This window comes from Orcinus orca, chromosome 3 (genome assembly GCF_937001465.1).
Source record: "Orcinus orca chromosome 3, mOrcOrc1.1, whole genome shotgun sequence".
NCBI classification, from domain to species: Eukaryota; Metazoa; Chordata; class Mammalia; order Artiodactyla; family Delphinidae; genus Orcinus; species Orcinus orca.
Window position 1 is genome coordinate 120,627,347 of NC_064561.1, and position 15,469 is coordinate 120,642,815.

Genomic DNA, 15,469 nt, shown 5'->3' on the forward strand with positions numbered 1-15,469 from the left:
CTTGGTCACAGAGTGATATTTCCTGGGAATATAATTTCTTCATGGAAGATATTGAATCATGTTGTTTTGCAGTATTTTTCGAGATACAGCAGACTAAGCTTTGAGTCATATATCCTAATCTCAACTCTTTTATCAAATAGTTCTGTTGATCTGGAAGTCACTCAATTGCTCTGGGCCATATTTTAGTAATAATGGGATTATGTAATCTTGTATCTGAGAGGTATTTTAAGGTTCATCTGATCCAAACTTCTGTTCAATGAATAAAGCCCCTGCAGTATCCCCAGTTTCAACCTGTACCGTTCCTTTACTCTTTCAGAGATTGGACACTCACATTTCCCAACCCCAAAATGGTTCTTTTCTCAGCCTATAAGATTTTTGGATAGCTCTAATGGTTACAAAAAGGGTCTTTGAGGTGTTGAGTTACAATTTGCCTTCTTAGCACTTTAACCCATTGGTTTTAGTTCCACCCTCTTTAGCCATGTAAAATAAGACCAATCCCTGTAATAGCTGACAACCTATTAAGTGTTTGAGCCTTTACTTTCTGCAGGTTATGCATCACTGATACTTCCAACCATTGCTCACAACTTGTCTTTTTTTTCCCCCCTCATCTTTCTAGGACTTATTATCTCTCCTTTTTTAGTTCTATGTTAATGCATTTAAGGTAAAATTAGCTCTTGGTAGGGTGGTCTAATATACTATTAATTCATATTAAACTTGCAGTCAGCTAAAACCTGTCTTTTTATATGGGCTATTGTTATATTTGTCTATCCTATACAAGATTTTTGATTCAAGCACAGTACATTTATTTTTGTCAAGTTAATCTTATTAGATTTAGTGCAGTGTTTCAGAGTGCCTGTTCTTTTGGGATACTGATTCAGGAATCTAAATATTTAGTTATCTCCTTACTTTTATTTTCAAATTTGATAATTATGCTGTGATTGTTTATCTAAAATCAAGGAGTTTGATTATTTGTATCGGGACTTAGGGAAGTCAAGATCTCTTAGGTCACTCTTCACTGATTTAGGCACGCATGGATGCCAAATGCTTCTGAGTGCAATTGACTGGAAATTGAGTATCTGGAGATTAATTTAGTAGAGGTTCCTGTTGTATTTAATCCTATTTTCTTGCCTTGTCTGTTTTTCTCTTTTATCTATTGATTATTTTAGCTTCTTATCTAGAGATACACTTTAAATATTTATTTTTAGATACAAATATAACTGAAGAATCAGAATAACTTTATCTAAATTTATAGATATATAGATCCCACTTTCTGATACTAAAAAAAAATGTGGGTTTTTACTTATGTTTTGGGGTACAAAGTAAATTTCTCTATTCTAAAGCTTTACATGGTAACCTAAATTTTAATTAGGAAATGCCATAGGGAATGCCTTCTAGATGAACATTTTTCTCAATTACAAATGTACAGAAACAGACTTATTTTTTAAAAATCTGAAAAAATTAAAGAGAACTATATGGAGAAATTCTTAATAAAATAACATTGCTATAAACTGCTACTAAATAATTAAATGTTTCCTTTCATATGTAAATGCATTTTATAAGCCATAAAATAGTATAAATATAAGTTCCTATCATTACTCTATTATATTCTATATAATAGAGTAAAATCTTTCTATTGCATAGTGATACTAGAAGTCTGTCTCAATAATGGAATATTTTGTGAAACATTTTATTCCTTTCAGGTACATAGAGAATTTTATTTTGGCCACAGTGTTGTATATAATTTAGATAATTATTTCATGCTATTATCCTTTCCTTAAACGTCCTCTTTTCTTCCTGCTTATCCCATTTCCCTTAATACCTAGCTTAAGTACAATTTCCTCTGTCAGTTAAAGCCCTTTTGTCAAGAGTTTCTTACAGTGGTCTCTTCCTGTTCTGAATTCTTGATATTTTGTTGCCTGTACACCAATCATATGCCACTTTGTGTTACTGATCTTATTTTTAATTATATTTTTCTTCCGATTAACAAGTCTGAAAATTACTTGAGGGCAAAATTTGTGTCTTTTTTTTTTTTTTGGTCTAAGACCTAGAACAATGGTAGGAGCTTACTGACTGTTGATGGTGATGAGCGTTAAGTGTTTCTTTGTAAAGTTTCTCAGGATGTTTGAAAGTAGTTTTTCTTTCTAACATTAGATATTTAGAATTATCTTTATGCTGCTAATTTGTTAAACTCTTTGTTAGTGTAAAGATGTATTCTTTGACCATATTGCCACAAATTCTGCCTTAGTGGGTCCTAAATTAATGATGTTTCATTGGTTCTCAATACTTTACACAAACTAGATGCTTAAGAGTTGTCTAATAGAGAGATAAATAAATGGCCTGAAAGAGCAAATGCTGTAAATGTCTAAATATTTCGAACTAACGCTAGGAAATGGATTAAGCCCTAGACAAAACCCCTGTGGTTCTGATTATTTTATATGGAGCTTTTTAAAAATAGCTTCAAATAGGGATTAAAAATATACATTTATACCCTCTGAAAATCAGAGAGAAGAATTATCCTGTGTCTTTCCTGAGTTAGGTTTTTCCTTCAAACACCTGCCCATTTCCTTCTGTGGTATTAAGAGTTCTGGGACCTGTGTCTATGGGTGTATTCTTCTGAAGCATTTCTTCCCTGTTCCTTATGTGCCCTAAGGAGTACAGATCAGAGACATTGCTGCAATTTGTTATGAGAAAAACTCTCCCAGAATTCCTCTAGGGAAAGTGGAAAATGAATTACAAGCACTAGCCTCAATGAATGGTGCATATTAATGTGGATACTTTAAACATGGCAGTAACGAAGTAGGTCCAACTAAAGACATCACCAAATATGTTATAGTTAGATGATCATACAGATTTGGCTGGGGTTAAGGAAGTTAAAACAAGGTGAAACATTTAAAAAGAAGGTGCAAGAAGTAGTAGGGAGTGTAAAGTGAGTGCTAAAGGAAAGCAGATATAAAGCAGAATAGATCTAAATGCCAAAATAGCATGTGCAAAGATTAGAAAAGAGAATTAACAGGAAGAATTAAGAAAAATAAGAATGTCAGATCGAGTTCTTCTCATTTCTATTCATGGACTCCTTAGAAGTCCTGAGGGTAGAGAAGTAAGCTATAGTGACTTCAGTTCACATCAGGGAGCCTCAGACTTTTAGTGAGGAGACTATTAATGTTCATGAAGCAGGGAATAGAAGGATATTGGAGGATTTACAGTTCCCTAAACTTGTGGGGGATACAGGTTACTAAAACCCGGTCAGAATGAAGTGTTCATGTCTGTGATCCCAAGTTTGAAGAGCCTCAGAAAGGAAGGTAGATCCTGAACTGCTGATCTTAGACTTGGCTCTGTGGCGTGGGTTGCAACCACCTGTCATGTGACCTGCTGGGCAGAGAAATGATTACTTATGATGAGGAGGTGCTGCCTATACATATAGCTTCTGCTATGTGCACTCTTTAAAAGACAGAAATAAGGAGAGAGAGTTTTTTTTTAATTTATATTTTATTTTACATTGGAGTGTAGTTTTACAATGTTGTGTTAGTTTCAGGTGTACAGCAAAGTGATTCAGTTAAACATATGAATATATCCATTCTTTTTCACATTCTTTTCCCATATAGGCTATTACAGAGTACTGAGCAGAGTTCCCTGTGCTATACAGTAGGTCCTTGTTGATTATCTATTTTGTATATAGTAGTGTGTATATGTTAATACCAAACTCCTAATTTATTCCTCCCCACCACATTTCCCCTTTTGGTAACTATAAGTTTGCTTTCACAGTCTGTGAGTCTGTTTCTGTTTTGTAAATAAGTAGAAGAGAGAGATTTTAAATGATGCAATTTATTTTCAGTTCTACAATAAACTTCTGCATGAGGTGAAAAAAGAAAAAAAAAATCGTAAAGCCTGGAAGAAATTCTGAGTAAGTTATTCTCAGTGCTTAGTAGCAAGAGGAAAAACATTAGACTGCTTTTAAATGTTTTCCACTCATCTCAATTTCTTGGGATATGTAATTTATATTATTTATAAAGAAGATATTTTCTTGGTTATTAACTTATTATTAGAGTAAACTGTTACTGTTCATTTGTACTTGAGGAAAATGTTACACATAGATAATAATTTAAAATTAGCTTGGGGAAGGAGATATGAACTGATGACTAAGTTTTAAAATAATTTTTTCTTGATTATAGGAATTTGCAAAACACAGAACAGTAGAGAGAGGGAAGTAAGAAGCCCCCTTACCCCTTATAAATTCTTTGAAAAATACTTATTTTAAAAAGAGCAGTTTTAGGTTCATAGCAAAATTGAGCAGAAGGTACAGAGATTTCCCATATTCCCCTTGCCCCCAGTGGCCATGTCATTCACCAACCTGAAAGTTATTTTGATATCTCTGACTTGATACTTGGTATCACTTTTTTAATAATATTTATCTTTACTTAAAGCTACTTTCTAGACAAATTAATCTGGCTACACTACATGTTGTTAAAAGCTTATTTGGGTTGTTAAAATTACACACTATGGGGCTTCCCTGGTGGCGCAGTGGTTGAGAGTCCGCCTGCCGATGCAGGGGACACGGGTTCGTGCCCCGGTCCGGGAGGATCCCAGGTGCCGCGGAGCGGCTGGGCCCGTGAGCCATGGCCGCTGAGCCTGTGCATCCGGAGCCTGTGCTCCGCAACGGGAGAGGCCACAACAGTGAGAGGCCCGCGTACCGCAAAAAAAAAAAAAAAAAAAAATTACACACTATGGTTAGGGTAAGTCTGCTTTTACTTTAGGACTAGTTTAGTCCTACCTCCAAAGTGTGGCCCGTGGGTCTCTACCGAATGCTGTTGGTGTTCATTGTGAGTAGTGTTCTTGAAGTTTCTCCTGTGAGTAGTTAGTGGTTTCCCAGCCCTCTGTGAGCAACAGTTCTTTGCCTGGCTTGGTGGGGTTCTACCCTATACATGGGCAAAGCGATTCCTATGCAGATTGTTGGAGTTGTTTTGCTGTGTAGCCCCCTCCTGTCTGATACTCTGCCCACAAATTCCAGCTGCCTCAATCCTCCCCAGTTTAATCCCTTGATCTCTTCAACTTGAGACCACTGTGCTGTATTTGGATTTGTTCCCTCCTTGTACTTTGTTCTGGAATGTGCCTTCACGCAGAAAACTAGGGTTATGATAGGACTCAAATCTTGTATGTTCCTCTTTTCTCAAGTTTTACAGGCCTGCACTGCCTGTTGTCCAGTATTTAAAACCAGTTGTTTCATATATCCAGTTTTCTAGTTGTCTGCAGCAAGAGGGCAAGTTCAGTCCCACTTACTCCTCCATGGCATAAGTGGAAGTCTGGTGTCTGGTGTTAATTTTGATGTTAATACATTGAAATTGAGTGTGAGATGACTCCCAAGGTTAGTCAGCAAGTGTTAGGAAGCTACTAGTATTCTGGGTGGATATAAAAGAAAATCTGCTCTCTATAAGGATGACACAAACAGAACTATGTATATCAGACAATATATATCAAGATTCCATGGGCAGGTGGGAGCGTGGCTATAATGTATAATCTTCAAGCTGGATTGAAATGGACTAAGTGTTATTATCAAGTATACCCAGTACTGTATTTCCAATGTATATAGCTTAGCTCTAAGAGTGGGTGGAGTACTTCCCTGGTGGTGCAGTGGTTAAGAATACGCCTGCCAATACAGGGGACACGGGTTCGACCCCTGGTCTGGGAAGATCCCACATGCCCTGGAGCAACTAAGTCTGTGCGCCACAACTACTAAGTCCGCGTGCCTAGAGCCCGTGCTCTGCAACAAGAGAAGCCACCACAGTGAGAAGCCCGTGCACCACAATGAGGAGTAGCCCCCGCTCACCGCAACTAGAGAAAGCCCGTGTGCAGCGATGAAGACCCAACGCAGCCAAAATTAAATACATATAAATAAATAAATTTATGAAAAAAGATCAAATGGGAGATTATAGCAAGATCAATTATTTTTAAAAATGGATGGAAAGTTTTACTAAATTTTACAAATAACCATATTTCTATAAACTCTTGATTAGTTTTAAATTAATTCTTATTTTTATATCTTAACCTTTTTATTTTCTCTATTGATAGTCATTTTAATCATGAATTTGCCTGTCTGCACAAGGCAAGTGTTTTTATTTCTAAGCACATCAAATCATTTATTTCCAAATCCACACTCCCAAGTATTACTTGTCTGTCATTTATGACATCAATGACACATCGGCAACGTAATATTTTTTATGCCCAGCTATCTATTTAATAATTGTTAAATCTTTCACTCCTTTCCCTGTCAGTCTTAACTGATGCAATTATCTCTGCACCAGAACATTTAATTCTGTTTAGTATCTTCAATATCTTTATGTATATCAGGTATCTATTCTCTAAAACTGACATTGAGAGTATAAAAAATAGACTAAGTGAATTTGAAGCAAAGGCTGGATATTAATATTATTGGGTGGTTGCATAGACACAGTTTTTGACATGCTAAATCTGTTTTTTAGCTTCACTGTTAATGATGAAGAACTTTAAAAAGACAATGTTAGAAACAGATTTCTAATTTTTCACACCTCCTTAGCACCAGGTTGTAAGCTCTGTTGAAAATTTGATCAGGCTGATCTAGTTTCATTGCTAAACTACTTACAATCCCATGAGCAGTCTCTCGGTGGCTGCCAAATGCTCCTTGCTACTTGTTAGCTAGCTGTGATCCAGCTAACTCTTGGCATTTTATCACTTAGGAGACACATATGGATACTGATATGTGTCATTAGTCAACAGTGGGACTATACAATGGATCAGGAATAAGAAAGTTCTTTTTTCTAAATCCAACACGACTTTTTTTAAACTTTTTATTTTATATTGGAGTATAGTAGATTAACAATGTTGTGTTAGTTTTAGGTGTACAACAAAGTGACTCAGTTATTCAAATACATGTGTCTATTCTTTTTCAAATTCTTTTCCTGATTAGGTTGTTACATAATATTGAGCAGAGTTTCCTGTGCTATACAGTAGGTCCTTGTTGGTTATCCATTTTAAATATAGCAGTGGGTAGGAATCTAGATCCCACATGACTTTTTACTGTGTGTTAGGAGAACTTAATCTGTTCTAAATTCTCTCTGTCTGCGGCTTCTCGAGTTAATGACGTTGGGATTTAAGAACAAAAGATGGAGAGTGGATTTTGGATGTAGCATTTTGTAGCACATACTACTCACCAGTGCTAAATGTGACAGCTAGACCATTCTTTATAAAATAGCCCTCTTCTAGCCCTCTACAATCTTTTTATTGTTTATTTCCTAACCTTGATTTATTTCCTTTAAGGATATAGGCGAGAGAGAGGTTATTGTCTTTTGAGGATTTGTTTTATTAAAAATAACAAAACATATCTACCACCCACAACTAAATGGATTAATTTATTTCTTTAAAAAATTACCTTTTGTATATAGAGATAGGAATCAGTGTGAAGGAATTGTTTTAGTAACATTCATGCTGTTAAATGATAGTATTTTATTGAGAGGCTGAAGCTTAAGGATACTACGAGGAGGTCAATGCTAAAGTAGGTACCTAAGGAGATTCCTTACGCTTCCCCTTTGAATGCCTTGACTAGAGGAAACCAAAGGATTCTGTAAGTGCCTTATGCCTGGCTTAAGAGAGTCATTCCTTCATTAAAAAATATTTATTGCGTACTCGCTAGTTTAGGTGCTGGAGATACAGAGATAAACAAGACAAAATGTGTTATAGTAGTTTAATTTCAAGAGAAATTAGGAACAGCTGTTTTTTGAAGCTAATTCTCCTACTGTGTCTTCCCTCTACCTTTGCACATATAGTGAATCAACCAAAAGAATTTTAAAACTACAGGTGGGGATTTGTTAATTTGAAGGCTTTATGTTTGAATCTTTTTTTTTTTCTTTTTCCTTGCTAAATGTACGAAGATGGTGAAATCAGTTTTCATCACTGAAGTTTGGGATAGATGTATGTTTTCTCATATTAAATGGTTACTTTCTCTTGCTTTTCAGTTTCAACACTGTATCTTTTTGGAATATTAAAAGAATGGCATGCCAAAGACAGGTTATTTAATAGGTACATGTGTGAAAAGTAGATATAGGATATCATGGCCAGGCTGACAGACATAGCTGTTTATTGGTAGTTGGACTTTTCATTGTATGAGTACTTACCTAATGATGTTTATACATAGTTCATAACTCTGCCTCATAGGAATATATTGTGAGGCATGTTATCCACAAGTGGCACACATTCCTGAAAAGTTTTATGAACAGTAAATTGTGTTATTATAACTAGCATGTGTAATACAAAGAAAACTTTTAATGAATCCTGTTCACAAGATTTAAAAAATTCTTTGTATGATTTAAACAGTCATATCCATTTTAACTGTTCTATAAATTCAGATTAAACACATTAGGTCATTTTTATTGACTGACTTTTGTGAAATAATGATTTGTTTTATATAGATGTATTATACACACATGCATAGATATTGACGTATGTACATATATGTGTATGTAGAGAGAGAGAGTTAGGAATTAGCTCTGAACTATAGGTAGTATTCACCTTTTATTTATGTGTAGCTTGGAGAACTTTTTTGCAAATTAACAATACTGTCTTTAAAACCTTTTTTATATGTTATCCATAGTTCCTTATTTTCTACCATTTCCTTCAGAGCAAGAGATTTAATCTCAAATTAGATAGCTAGATTATAGAGTGAAGTAAATTCTTTACCCCTTTTCCAGACTGTGAAGTCCTTATTTACAAGTGTAGTTGAGAATTTGCTGCAATTAGGCTCCAAATGACATTATGTGTTGTAGATGTGCTGTTAAATACTTAACTGTCTTAGTACTGTTAGATGATACCTCTTGACAAGCATGTAACAGATGTTGTTCACGTGAATGGTAAAAATTTGTTTCTTTGTTAGATTTTGTAATTTTCACAAGGTAAATTTGAAATAATTTTATTTGGTGGTACAGTTATGACATTTTCTCACATTTTAAAGTTCAAGAATTAAGCAGAGGGAAGTCTCTTAGGTGCTTGTTGAATGAATATATCTAAATTCTGAGTTATATTTTCAAACATGAAATTAATGCAAAATATTTTACTATAAATCCAGCCATTTTTATTTTGATTGTTCTACATGTTCTTTGGTTAAAAATTTTTGTGCATTAAGCTTTTCTACATTTAAGATGATTTCTTTAGGCTAGACTCCCAGTAATGGAATTATTGGGTCAAAGTGTGTGAACTTTTCTTAGGAAGCTTTTGACGTATACTTATTGCCAAATTGTTTTTTTTTTTTTTTTTTTTGCGGTACATGGGCCTCTCACTGTTGGGGCCTCTCCCGTTGCGGAGCACAGGCTCCGGATGCGCAGGCTCAGCGGCCATGGCTCACGGGCCCAGCCGCTCCGCGGCATGTGGGATCTTCCCAGATCGGGGCACGAACCCGTGTCTCCTGCATCGGCAGGCAGACTCTCAACCACTGCACCACCAGGGAAGCCCGCCAAATTGGTTTTGAAAAGAGCTATACTAGTTTATTGCCATGAGCAGTATTTGAATATACATTTTCTTACATATTATGTATTTAAGTGAGAATTTAAATCCCATTGTTGCTTTAATGTATATTTGTTTGATTCCCAATAACGTTTAATGTTTTCCACATTTTAAAATTATCTGTGATGTTTGTTATTGCTTCTGCCCATTTATCTATAAGGTTTAGTTAGCATTTTTACTTTCATATTAGTTATTTCTATCTTTAAAGTTTAATCAAAAGTATCTGAATGTGTCCCCCCTTCCCTGTTCTCCCCCACCCCCAAAAAACCTAACCAAAATTAAGTCAGACAACAAACTGGGAAAAAGTGTTTAATATTTTTATCTAGCCAGATGTCTTAGATTTTTGTATAGTATGAGTGGCACAAAATTTAATCTTTTACTGGAGACACAAAGCTACCATTATGATTGTTAATTAGAGGACAGTGCTTTAACAAGAGTTGTCCTCAGGCCTTCTGAAGGAGGCGTGGGGATGTTAGCTCTTACTCTGATTAGACCATACTGGTTTTATGCTTTATTTAGTTTTTCTGCTACATCCATACTAGTTGGACTTCATCTGTTGCTTCTTACTATTATTAATATTTATGCCAGTAGCTATAACTCATATTTCCTTCTACTCTTTTTCTCAATGCAGTATGTATATTTCTGTGTATATATGCTCACACTTTTAACAATGAACTATGAACATTTCTTCATTAAACATCTTCAAAAATATATTTTCCCATCACTTGCATGTAAACTATTCCTCTTTTATCAGATATTTAGGTTGCCAGTTTTTCACTGCTATAATTTTGCCACGAGCTTCATTATAAATTGTTTAGATTTTGATTAATTCTTTAAAATAGTATTTTAGAATAGAAATTACTGGGTCAAAGGTCATAAAGTTTTATTATTTTTTCCTATTTACTTGTTTATTTCTTTTAAAATAGGTAATAGAAGAAGTACGGGGAAATAATCAAACAGAAGAAAGTTTATGCAGTAAAAAAGTCTGCCTCTTAAAAAAAAAAAAAAGAAAAAGTCTGCCTCTTATCCTAGGCTCCCACTCCCTAGGAAAAAAAACCCTTCAATAAAAGATACTGTTTGGATACATATGTTTCCACCAGAGGGGGAAGCCTGGGGAGTGACGCTTGTTGCTGCTGTGCCTGTATGTATATGAATTACCTCTGGAAGAATATATGTGTCATGTACATGGGAGCGTACTGTACAAGCTATTCTACACTTGTGTTTTTTACTCATTCACTTACCTTTTCACCTCACCATGTTATTTTCTTGAAAAGCTGTACCATTTACACGTCCATATATTATCCTTTAGGCACCGAATGCTTTAATGTTTTTAGAGTCTTTGGTAAATTTTTTGGTGAAATTTAAAAATAGTGTTTATGGCTGGGAGGTTGAATATTTTTCCTTAGGATTATTTACTGGCCATAGGTAGCCATTCTTTTTATTTGACCTTTAATGTCCATCCTTGCTCATTATTTAAAAATTAAGGTCTTATTCTGGCAGGACATATTATATGAGCTGTTTGTATATTAAGCATATTAGCCTTTTGTTGTCCTATTGATCGTATATCCTATTTTCTCAGTTCATTATTGCTTTTTAATTTTATTTGGGGTCTTTCGGTGGGGGGTAGTCAGGTTTAACATCTTTCTGTGTTCTTTTCATTTTTATATATCTTTAATTCCCTTCTAATTATATATTTTATAATTAACAAAAAAAATCCACTTTTGTTAGAATCATGTGCAAAATAAAGTGAGTGGGATTTCCCCCTTTCCTTTTGTAAATAGGTTAAAAAGTTAAACTGTAGACTGGTCAACATCCAAATTTATTAGAGATTTTGAATCCATGAAGTCTAGTTGAAATATCGATAGATTTGACCCTATCAGAATTGGAGATTGATAGAATTTGAATTGTGAAGTTTTATCAGTGGTGGTTGACTTTTCCGTTCTGCCTTCGATGGCACCCATGAGTGTATATGTGTGTAACTGAGGGACAGTGAGTTGAGTGTGCATCACATGTGTAGGTGATATGGAATTACTGTGTTGAGGGCAGTGGCAGGTGGGCTCAGGCTTTGGCTATTCTCAGTTCTCTTCCCATTTTAACCTCTACCTTTGCTCTTACTTTTAAAGCTTAAGAGCCTGCAGTAACCAGGGAGTGCAGGAGGTCTTGAGCTGTTTCAGATACATTTTGCATTCTGGCTTCGCATTCCTCTCTAGAATTCCTGGTCATGATTTTGTTAACTCATTCGTTGGTATCTATTTGAAATTTAGAATGAAATGAAGATAATTTAAAGGCATATATGATCCATGAATCACTGATACGCTTTTTCATTAATCAATGTTTAAAAAAAAAGTCTGTGTCTACTTTCTGCAAACAAACTCTTACTGCATGATATTAATTTTTTTCTGTGAAATTGGATCACATTATAAGCCACTAGATTAAATAGGCACTCTGTACTTTATCAAAAGTAGTTAAATTTCTTAAAGATCCTAAAAAGGAAAATGAAAATGTTAATATGAGAGTGTACACATTTTAAATATTTGTATATTCGATATTTATTTTTAAATTTTCACTGTCCAGTAGAAATTGAATCCAAATAAAATGTTTGATGATCTCCTGTCACTAGGTAAGGGACCATGCTATGATTCATCTGCACGGATGGACAAGTGTCAGTCCTCACTCCCCTGCAATCATTTGTATTCATACACAGATAATTTATTGCAGGGCTCTTCCCCCAGAACCTTCTGGAGGTTCTTATTTCTGGTGGCCCTAATGCCTCTATTGTAGGCACCTAATGGGAAATACACAGTATCTGTATCTGAAGGTTGAACAAATACTCCTATTGTGGCTCCTACTGGTTCTTCAGGAGCAGGAGGGAGGTTAGAAAGGAATGGCAAATGTGAGAGAGGCTGTGGTGTTGGAATCCAGTATGTGACTTGGTAATATAATGTGTAACAGAATTAGCTGAAACTGTTGCAGTCATTGTTACTATTTACTGTGCTCTCTGATCCTTTCAACGATACTACAAGGAAAGTATCCTGCCCATTTTACAAATGAGGAAACTGAGACTCAGAAATTATGTTTCATTGAAAGTGAGCACAGGTACTGTAAATAGAGGGAGAAGGTGAATTTAACTCTGGACATGGTCAAGTTAAGAGAGAGCTATCTTGCTAGAAATTTCAAACAGTAATTTGGAGAAGCAGGTTTGGAGCTTGGTAGAGAGGATAGGGCTAAAGACATAGGTTTGGAAAATCCTATGCACAGAGGTAGTAGTTAAAATGTTGGAGATTTGCTAGTGATGTATTCTGGAGTCATCAAGGCAGTAGAGTTGATTAACTGTTCACCGATATGATGCTCCCTGCCACTCTCTCTGGAGTAGGTCCTGACTGCCTGGGAAGCGTTCATTTTGTTCAAGGGAGTTACAGAACATGGATATATGAGGCGGTGTTATAGATAGATTTTCTCAGCCCTGTCCCATTTTATCATCCTGTTGATAACAATACGATGTCCTGCTACAGCTCAGATTCTAAGGGTAGGAGGACAAGCACACCCCTAGGAAGATGCTTCAAAATCTTTAGTTCTGCGGTTTGAAACCCCTTCCCCCCATTGATTTTGTGCCTCCGCCAATATGTCTTTGAGAATCACTGTCCTGAACCCATTGAGAGGGAGGAGATTGTTGCTTTAAATTCTACTTGTAAAGAGATATACTTTTTGCTACCTAATTAATTGGGGGAAAACATAGAAGAAATATATTATCTCCTTTAACATTACAAAGAAGAGATTACAAGGAAGTGGCTTGCTTAACTTTAAGGAATGGTGTTTATTGCAAGGACACAGCAACAGTTGTGCTCTGGCCTTGACTGTTCTGGGGTCTGTTCTGTTATTGCACCCCCACCCCCAGACCCACCACGGTGCCTCTGCTTCACTCAGTGCCTCTCACTTCCAACTTCTCCAGGCTTGGTGGAGCATCCTTACTGCTGAGCCTTTGACTTAGGCCTGGCTTTCTTGTCCAGACTGCACCACTGGTTTGGCTCTAGGTCCAAGATTTTACAACCCACAAGGAATAACCCGAGGCTCTAGGGCCGTACGCAGTAGGGCCACACTGCCACTGGCAGGCAATTTTGAGGCTTCAGTCTCTCCAGGAGAAATTCACAAATTTTTTTTTTTTTTTCAAGGTGAAATCTGCCATCATGGTCGGGAATCATGTGATGGGTTTGGAAGTAGTTAGTGAGAGACAAGAGTATGTGGGATATGTGTGTGTGAAGAATGTGTGATAAGAATCACCAGTTGGGTTTGTTTGTTTGAAACTACAGGAACATTTCAATTCCAATATCCCATATGACATACTTTGGGGTATGAACCTTCCTCAGGGAGCATCACACAGGGATGTGACATACTACGTGTGTTAGAGTAGAGAAAGAGTTGAGAAGCACTGATCCAGGAAGTGGCATTCAACTTGAAGAGAATGGGAGATGTTTCTAAATTATATTCGTATACTCACCGTCAACAACATATTTTCATCTATGAGTAACTTTAACAGATGTCTGCTCATGGTGCTTAGTAACTACAGAATAATTCTCATCTTAAGAGTTTGGCAGTTTGGGAATGCAGAAAGAATTAAATGGACAGAGCAAGTGATTATATACAGGCTTTCCCTTTTCATGACAAATACATGTTATGTTTTCAGGAAAATATTCAGTTTTGCAAATGCCATCAGTCTTTAATAATCATAAATTCACTTGGCAAGAGAAATGGAGTAGCTCTACAGAACTGTGGTTATTGTTACATTGTTTTGTTTACTGTAAACCTGGCTCAATATTGGTAAATACAGTGTAGCAGAAACTGAACTGTTGTGAGCTATCTGGGCATCAGTCCAAGATATTATTAAAAATACTGCCTCAGACTAATTTGGGTTTATGAATAATATTTTGTTAACAGCTTAACTAAAATTGAGCCACATGGTGTAGCTTAAAATTCTGAATCCACAAGATAATGAGAGTAGTATAAATGTATAGTGCATACTTAATATTCTGTATTTGAGTGATAAATTTATATTTACTTCTGTGTTAACCTTTAAACTATAAGCACCCAAATACTTAATATAATCTGGTATCTTTAAAGTTTACTTAATGCTGTGATTTGCTGTTCATTTGAATTTCTTTTAAACTAAAATATTATTGGTTTAACAATCTAAACTAAAGAATAAGGAGAGAGTGCCTGAACAGATATATTAAAATTGGACATTCAACACCCATTTTGGCATACGGATATGTAAACAGCTGGAGTTTATGTTAACATTCACCAGAAAGTTGGAAGGATATAGTGTTGTTGTAAAGGTCCAATAACTTAATTCATTTGTTTTACTAATAATTAGACCTTCAAGTAGGTTATGGGAATTATTAATGTTTGGTTTTAAGTTAGTAATTCATATTAGGTATAACAAAGGGAATTGAGGGCTTGATAAGTTAGATGATCCAAGACAAAAATCCATATTTAGGTGTTTCTTGCCAAGAGAAGATATTATGTGTCTTATTCTTTTGCGTCCTATTTTAATTAAAGTTCTTTCTGAACATATGTGTATAAACTCCCATTGAAAAGATGTTGGAAGAGTTGATTTTCTGTCACTGTTATTGTGAAAAATATTTCTGTAATGAAAAGGTGTGTGCATTATTTAAAGAATGAATTTTAAATATACCTCTTCTCAATAAATATTTTATTCATTTTACAGGTTAGCACTCTACGTATATGAATATCTGCTCCATGTAGGAGCTCAGAAATCGGCCCAGACATTTTTATCAGAGGTATGTTTTGTATATTTTCTGCATTGTATTTTGATATCCTATGTAAGTGAATGAAAAATATACTGTAACAATTATATGAAAAAAATATCATTATGTATTATATAATGAATGCTCAGTTATCAGAATGCATAATATACTCTTTGTAGATTGTT

At 35.3% G+C, this 15,469-nt stretch overlaps 1 protein-coding gene across 10 annotated transcripts in view; it reads left to right on the top strand.

Annotated features, from left to right (window-relative positions):
• The window catches only part of SSBP2 (single stranded DNA binding protein 2), a 299,130-nt gene that overhangs the window by 59,731 nt on the left and 223,930 nt on the right, over positions 1-15,469 (top strand). For all 10 annotated transcript variants that reach the window (XM_033409061.2, XM_033409062.2, XM_033409059.2 and 7 more), the window contains exon 2: positions 15,245-15,317. In XM_033409061.2, coding sequence (XP_033264952.1) covers positions 15,245-15,317 — 73 coding nt within the window. The remainder of the gene's footprint in view (positions 1-15,244; positions 15,318-15,469) is intronic.